The sequence below is a fragment of the Alosa alosa genome, chromosome 15 (assembly GCF_017589495.1).
Source record: "Alosa alosa isolate M-15738 ecotype Scorff River chromosome 15, AALO_Geno_1.1, whole genome shotgun sequence".
NCBI lineage: Eukaryota > Metazoa > Chordata > Actinopteri > Clupeiformes > Clupeidae > Alosa > Alosa alosa.
The window spans coordinates 18,878,646-18,887,093 of NC_063203.1; the positions used below are offsets into that span (position 1 = coordinate 18,878,646).

Here is an 8,448-nt window from a genome sequence, read left to right on the forward strand (position 1 = left end):
ACTCCATTTTCTTTCTTTTTTTTTTTTTTTTTTTTTGTATTTAGATCCATTTACCACTAAACATATACAACTCTTACAAAGTTTATCTGATTCCCCATTATCCACAAAACACACATGGGGTTTGGGGCCAATATGGACCCCAGGGGTTTGACACCAGTCACATGACTGTCACATGACACTACATCCAATATGGATGCCAAGGGGCGTGGCATTGTTTGACACCAGACACATGACTGTCACATGACTTTACATCCAATATGGCTGCCCAGGGTTTGACACCAGTCACATGACTGTCACATGACTCACAAAACAATAACAATAACAAACAACACGTGGTGACAACCACGTGGCTAATTTGCATAAAAGGAGGCGTGGTTATGACGTGATTTATGCCGTTTCAGGGGCGGGGCTTATTTTGACAGATAGTTCAGGATAATTACTACTTTTATATGTTATTATGACCGTCGCACAGCGAAGTGTTTTAATCATAATATTTCTGGCTGACATAGTCAAAACTGCACGAAATTGAAAGTGTAGGATCATTATGACACCCTCCGAATGCATGCCAAGTTTCGTGAACTTTCGTTCATGGGGGGCCATACAATAAAATAATTTATGTGTACATTTAGTGACCGTACACCAACAGAGTTTTCTGTGAATATCTTGAGAACCGTAGGGCCTAGGATGACCAATTTTTATGATGTTTGCCTCCAGGGGTCATGTTAACCCATTCCATATGCACACATGTGCATAAACAGATACACATGCACACACATACATTCACAGTAATCATACGTATGACACATACTCACACAGTAGACATATGTACGCATGCATGCACGTGCACACACACAGGCACATACGCAGGCACACACACAAGCACATGCACGCACGCACATACACACCCACCGACACACACATAAGCATAAACATGTTGCACACAATTCAAGAATTTCTCAGAATTATGAACAGGCAAGATGGGGGTGGGGTTGTATAAAATGTATTTTACATGTGAAATCAATGAACTAATCATGTTTTGGTACTTGTTGTCTAGAAGATACTAGTGAGAATTGAGTGTGCATAATGCAATTCAGTGAGACAGTTAGAATCAGATATGCCTTTCAGCGTTACTTATTTTTGTGGAAAAAATGTGCTGGACTGGGCGGGGTCATATTTTGTACCGCTCTGCGGTACATCTAGTTTTAAGAGCGCATTGTCAACAGTTATATTGGTGGGTGCACAACGCACCATCCTTCTATCATCCATGAACGCATACCAGCGCACGTCCATGCAAAACATTACAAATTGCACGATTACAATGGGAAACATAATTAGAATAAAGATATTACAAAATACTGTACATCTCATGAGTAGTTATTCACCATCATTTGCAAATTGGTAATGACGGTTAAAAGTGGGATTAAATTAGTGGAGAGGCGAGAGACACGAATGGAGCACAGCTGAAGACGCACTGTCACAAGATATAAGCAACTCCTCTGCAGGATAAATGTTTTTTTATTCAGTCATTTCAGCAATATTAGGGTAAGTGTCGCTTTTTCCAGCCTATGTTTTCGATGGTAACCCATTGTCAGTCCAAAGTGAAAGTAACTGCATATAACTGTCTTGTCGTTGACTGACACCATGGTGAAGTTAGTTTCACTTTGCCAATGAATTCAAATAATAGAGGAGTGCAAAATAATGTGTGAAGGCTATGCTAGGTTTAAGTAAAGTATGGTTTAGCCGAATGACTATTCCATACAGTCTAGCAAGCAGCCTCCTTCAAATGCGCCGTTGAATGTCAAAATACCGATGCATTTATTTGACATCGCGCTTTGCGCCGTTTAAGGGAAGATGTCATTCTCATTGGTTTAAATGATGTTACGCCCCAAACACACCCATTACTGATTAAAAAAACCTAGGAACACCTTGTTCTCTCCCAATGTGGACTGGACATCCTACTAAATTTGAATAAGCTTTTGATGAGTGACGATGCGCTTTTGACTGTCATGATAGGGCCCAGTATGTTTTAAGGCCTACACTAACCAGCTGAATGTAGCCACCATTAAAATTGGCTGCTTTCAGCTATCTGAAGGGCTATATTAACAAGAATGGTCTCTCAGGGAGGTCTTAAGGTACACTTTAATATTAGAGATGCACCGATATGGAATTTTAGGGCCGATAACGATAACCGATATTTATTTGTTTGTTGTGGCCGATACCGATACGATAACCGATAATATTACTCTTGAAAAAAGTTTGTGAAAAGTGATTTGGGGAAAGCATTTAATAAGAATAATTTTATTGCAGTAATTTTACCTACCACCAAATGATGGACAGAACTCATAGTCCTCAATAGTACGGCAGTCAACAACATAACAGTAGCCTAGCCCTACAGTATGTGTGGCTCCTTTAAGTGAACCTGAAGTCAGTGAATTGCGAGTGAGTGGCTAGAGAGTTCGAATGTTTTCATTTAGGACTAAACGCTCATAAACGGCTCAGCTTGGAATAAGCTACAGTATAACGACCAAATCAGAGTTTGTGAAGGAAACTTAGGTTTAGCTTCAACTGCGGGTAACTGAATAAAGCTGCAACTCCTCAGACTGTATCTTATGTCCGTCTACTCTGTTGCGCACAACTTGCTGCAGCAGAAATGAAAGGCGTTAGCCCCGAAGGTTTTAATAACTTATTATGATGACCTGTCTGGAACTGAAGCACGAATGGTTAGCATATTTCTAGGTAATAATACAAAACCCAACCTAAAGTAATGCAAATATAATACTAAAACACAACTTAGAACTAGGCCTACTTATGTACTCGTCCCACTAACGAGTTTGTTTATTTGTTTCCTCGACCAGCGCGGTAAAGTGCAAACACACCAGCACAAGACGGCTCTAGATGTGGCTGAGCTCCGCTCTGTTAAGGTTAAATGGCGGATCATTCACGAGAGGATTTTGAGATGCACAGATTCCCAAATGAACGCATATCCACAGATTTTGTTAGAGTGGTGAAATACATTCACACCGCTGACATTATATTGAGGAAAAAGTATAGCCAACCAAGCTCAAGTAGGCTAGCTCAGTGTAGCCAGACGGACCTTACGTAGGCCTAAATTAGGACTTTAAAAAATATCGGCTCAAATTATCGGCCAGAATTCTGTTATCGGACCGATAATAATATTTTCATTTTTTCACTTATCGGCTAATACATGGATTTCTATGGAACGTCACAAAAACATGCGTGCGCAACCAAGAGGCAGAAAGCACCATAGAACAGCATAGAGCAATGCAAAAGAGCAAAAGAATAAAATGAGTTTTGGTGCTGAAAACGGCACCAATTCAAAATCACGATGGTTAGAGAATGTTAAATATGTTCAATATCCCTAACGAAATGCATGTCTTTGCCAAAAATGACAAAAAAAAATACGATGTTATATTAATAATCCAAATGAACATCAAACTTTGAAATATAGTCTGAAATGAGATGTTATTATCATTGAGACAACAGGGGTATACAAAAAAATCCGATTGTAGCTTACAGCAGCCGACTATTTAGGTTAAGTTTATAACGTTGTGGGCGGGCCACCAAGCCGTCTTCTGCCTCCAAACAAGCGCACAAGATCTAGTTTTGTTGGTAAACGGGAAACCCGTGTATAATATATCGGCCGCCGATATATCGTGCATCCCTATTTAATATGGGTTATGGATACAGTAAATCCCTTTATACAAGCCTGAGCTCTCCCGACACCCGAGGCTCCAGGCAAGCGCACAGGTGGAAAGAGAGAAGGTGCCCAAATTCGGACAGCAGGACACACCGGAGTGAGCCCGTTTGGAGGGGTCATTGCAAGATATTTTTTGCTGTATATCCAGAAAACGTGCGCTCATTTTACTAAATGGTGTGCTCATTTTACTAAAATGTGTGCACGTTTTACTAAATAGTACGCTCATTGTACTAAATTGTGCTCTCAATTTAGTCCATTGTGCACACATTTTACTAAATTGTGAGCAGAATTTACTTTTACTAAATGGTGTGCTCATTTTACTAAATGGTGTGCTCATTTTACTAAATGGTGTGCTCATTTTACTAAATGGTGTGCTCATTTTACTAAATGGTGTGCTCATTTTACTAAATGGTGTGCTCATTTTACTAAATGGTGTGCTCATTTTACTAAATGGTGTGCTCATTTTACTAAATGGTGTGCTCATTTTACTAAATGGTGTGCTCATTTTACTAAATGGTGTGCTCATTTTACTAAATGGTGTGCTCATTTTACTAAATGGTGTGCTCATTTTACTAAATGGTGTGCTCATTTTACTAAATGGTGTGCTCATTTTACTAAATGGTGTGCTCATTTTACTAAATGGTGTGCTCATTTTACTAAATGGTGTGCTCATTTTACTAAATGGTGTGCTCATTTTACTAAATGGTGTGCTCATTTTACTAAATGGTGTGCTCATTTTACTAAATGGTGTGCTCATTTTACTAAATGGTGTGCTCATTTTACTAAATGGTGTGCTCATTTTACTAAATGGTGTGCTCATTTTACTAAATGGTGTGCTCATTTTACTAAATGGTGTGCTCATTTTACTAAATGGTGTGCTCATTTTACTAAATGGTGTGCTCATTTTACTAAATGGTGTGCTCATTTTACTAAATGGTGTGCTCATTTTACTAAATGGTGTGCTCATTTTACTAAATGGTGTGCTCATTTTACTAAATGGTGTGCTCATTTTACTAAATGGTGTGCTCATTTTACTAAATGGTGTGCTCATTTTACTAAATGGTGTGCTCATTTTACTAAATGGTGTGCTCATTTTACTAAATGGTGTGCTCATTTTACTAAATGGTGTGCTCATTTTACTAAATGGTGTGCTCATTTTACTAAATGGTGTGCTCATTTTACTAAATGGTGTGCTCATTTTACTAAATGGTGTGCTCATTTTACTAAATGGTGTGCTCATTTTACTAAATGGTGTGCTCATTTTACTAAATGGTGTGCTCATTTTACTAAATGGTGTGCTCATTTTACTAAATGGTGTGCTCATTTTACTAAATGGTGTGCTCATTTTACTAAATGGTGTGCTCATTTTACTAAATGGTGTGCTCATTTTACTAAATGGTGTGCTCATTTTACTAAATGGTGTGCTCATTTTACTAAATGGTGTGCTCATTTTACTAAATGGTGTGCTCATTTTACTAAATGGTGTGCTCATTTTACTAAATGGTGTGCTCATTTTACTAAATGGTGTGCTCATTTTACTAAATGGTGTGCTCATTTTACTAAATGGTGTGCTCATTTTACTAAATGGTGTGCTCATTTTACTAAATGGTGTGCTCATTTTACTAAATGGTGTGCTCATTTTACTAAATGGTGTGCTCATTTTACTAAATGGTGTGCTCATTTTACTAAATGGTGTGCTCATTTTACTAAATGGTGTGCTCATTTTACTAAATGGTGTGCTCATTTTACTAAATGGTGTGCTCATTTTACTAAATGGTGTGCTCATTTTACTAAATGGTGTGCTCATTTTACTAAATGGTGTGCTCATTTTACTAAATGGTGTGCTCATTTTACTAAATGGTGTGCTCATTTTACTAAATGGTGTGCTCATTTTACTAAATGGTGTGCTCATTTTACTAAATGGTGTGCTCATTTTACTAAATGGTGTGCTCATTTTACTAAATGGTGTGCTCATTTTACTAAATGGTGTGCTCATTTTACTAAATGGTGTGCTCATTTTACTAAATGGTGTGCTCATTTTACTAAATGGTGTGCTCATTTTACTAAATGGTGTGCTCATTTTACTAAATGGTGTGCTCATTTTACTAAATGGTGTGCTCATTTTACTAAATGGTGTGCTCATTTTACTAAATGGTGTGCTCATTTTACTAAATGGTGTGCTCATTTTACTAAATGGTGTGCTCATTTTACTAAATGGTGTGCTCATTTTACTAAATGGTGTGCTCATTTTACTAAATGGTGTGCTCATTTTACTAAATGGTGTGCTCATTTTACTAAATGGTGTGCTCATTTTACTAAATGGTGTGCTCATTTTACTAAATGGTGTGCTCATTTTACTAAATGGTGTGCTCATTTTACTAAATGGTGTGCTCATTTTACTAAATGGTGTGCTCATTTTACTAAATGGTGTGCTCATTTTACTAAATGGTGTGCTCATTTTACTAAATGGTGTGCTCATTTTACTAAATGGTGTGCTCATTTTACTAAATGGTGTGCTCATTTTACTAAATGGTGTGCTCATTTTACTAAATGGTGTGCTCATTTTACTAAATGGTGTGCTCATTTTACTAAATGGTGTGCTCATTTTACTAAATGGTGTGCTCATTTTACTAAATGGTGTGCTCATTTTACTAAATGGTGTGCTCATTTTACTAAATGGTGTGCTCATTTTACTAAATGGTGTGCTCATTTTACTAAATGGTGTGCTCATTTTACTAAATGGTGTGCTCATTTTACTAAATGGTGTGCTCATTTTACTAAATGGTGTGCTCAATTTTATATGGATTTATGACATTACTCTTGCTTTAGTTCAACCAAATTTGCAGACTGAACAATCTCAGTTCAAAAACTCCACACCTAACAGCTTTATTTAGCAATGTACTACTGTACAAGCAACCAAAGTCCTCATACCTACAGTACACAGTCACCTCCAAGTGTCATATATGCAATCTGTTAAACATTACATGACATTCTTTCCAAAGGTATAACATTCATCCTACTAAAAAAAAGAAAAGATGTAGATATAAAAACACACTCTTCAAACAGATTTCTGGTCAGGAAAGAAAACATTCAGATTAGTATTAGTATAAAACATTATTAACAATAATGTCACATATAGTAGGGTACTTTTCACTAACATCACACTACAAATGAGAGAAATCTAGATCAGTGGATGTGCAATATTACTGCCATGAAGGATGCTATGCTTTAAATTCTGTTTCTTTGTTTGATAGTAAGGTTATCCAGAAATGACCAGGCCTATGATTTTTATGGAACTTGGTAGAGGGCTGATGCATGGACTAAAGAGGCCAAGGTTTGTGTTCTCCCAGTACAGTTCAGGTCATCTTATGAAACATATGGTCATTATTTTATTTTGAAAGAACCCGTATAGATTTGTACAACAGTCACTGCACTAGAGACAGGAGTATACTATATACATAAAAAAGATTGCAGAATGGGCTACAGTTTTATATAGACACTTTTGTGTGACTACCAAAGAGGGTACGTCGAATTTCATATGAGTTCAGTCCATACACGATAGGGTTCAGAATAGGAGGAACAAGAAAAATCAGCATACCCATAATCTTCTGTAAATCAGGTGAAACATTTTGAAACCTATGTGATAAAATTGTAAAAGTACTTGTGAGTTCAAAAGTGAAGAATATAACCAGTTGTGCCACACAGGTGTTGATAGCCTTGCTTCTTGCTTCATTTTGCCTTGTAACCAGACAAGCAATCAATATCTTGACATAGGAGACCACTTGGACAGATATACTTATTATTTGCATGAGAGCAGTGTTAAACAAGCCAGTAATGTTGTTAATAAAAGTATTACCACATGTCATCTTGAGAAGTGAGGGATTGTCACAGAACACGTTCATCAGTTTAGATTTGCATCGAGGTAGCCTGGCCTGGAGTACAAATATTGTAAATATGAAAACAAAATCCAGAGCCCAAACAATTGCAATAATTGCTACCACCACTCTGGGTGTCATGAGTGAATTGTACCGTAATGGAGAACAAATCGCAATATATCGATCAAAGGCCATTGCTGCTAAGATGAAAAGAACTCCGCCACCATACATGTGAAGTAAAAAGCCTTGAAGAACACACAGAGGATAATAAACTGTATGTCTATCTGTTAAGATATCCGACAGGACTTTGGGTAGCATTGCAGTGATCCCTACAAGGTCATTAAATGGTAGACTGAACAAAATGAAATACATTGGCTTGTGAAGGTTTCTCCTCGCTATAATGAGTCCAAGCAGAGTCAGGTTGCAAGATATACAAAACAGGTATATCACTAGCCCAAAGAAAAATATGGGATACCTTGCCCCATCTGGAATAAAAAAGGGATCCAGGCTAAGTTCAAAGGTAATGCTAACATTTTCCATAACAGCTGTTTCGATGTTAGATTTCTAAGACAGTGAACACATATTGTGCCATTTAAAAGAAAGCTAAATACATGAATTGTCTAAAAACATATAAAATGTGAGTCCAGTTTGATGGAAATTTGTAAGGCGTTGCGGTACCCTAATAAAGTAGGTAACAAAACATAGGGAGTATTTATCTACTCATGGTTAGATGTCTTGACAAAAGGAGACACCCAATTGCAGTCATATCCTCCAATAGCAGGCCACTGTATATGTGCTATATACCGGATTGGGCACCAAAGAATACAGTAGATATTTACAGGTAAACATTCACTT

General features: G+C 37.3%; 1 protein-coding gene across 1 annotated transcript; it reads right to left on the reverse strand.

Moving 5' to 3' along the window:
• Positions 1 to 6,801: 6,801 nt before the first annotated feature.
• Positions 6,802 to 8,133, reverse strand: LOC125308147 (olfactory receptor 52B2-like). Its single transcript, XM_048264445.1, has one exon. It carries the CDS (start codon positions 8,131 to 8,133, stop codon positions 7,207 to 7,209), a length of 927 nt encoding a protein of 308 aa, XP_048120402.1. The 3' UTR covers positions 6,802 to 7,206.
• Positions 8,134 to 8,448: the final 315 nt, after the last annotated feature.

Bases quoted from the DNA above. Each gene is read 5' to 3' on its own strand.
- LOC125308147 (XM_048264445.1), bottom strand. From the start codon at position 8,133: ATGGAAAATGTTAGCATTACCTTTGAACTTAGCCTGGATCCCTTTTTT.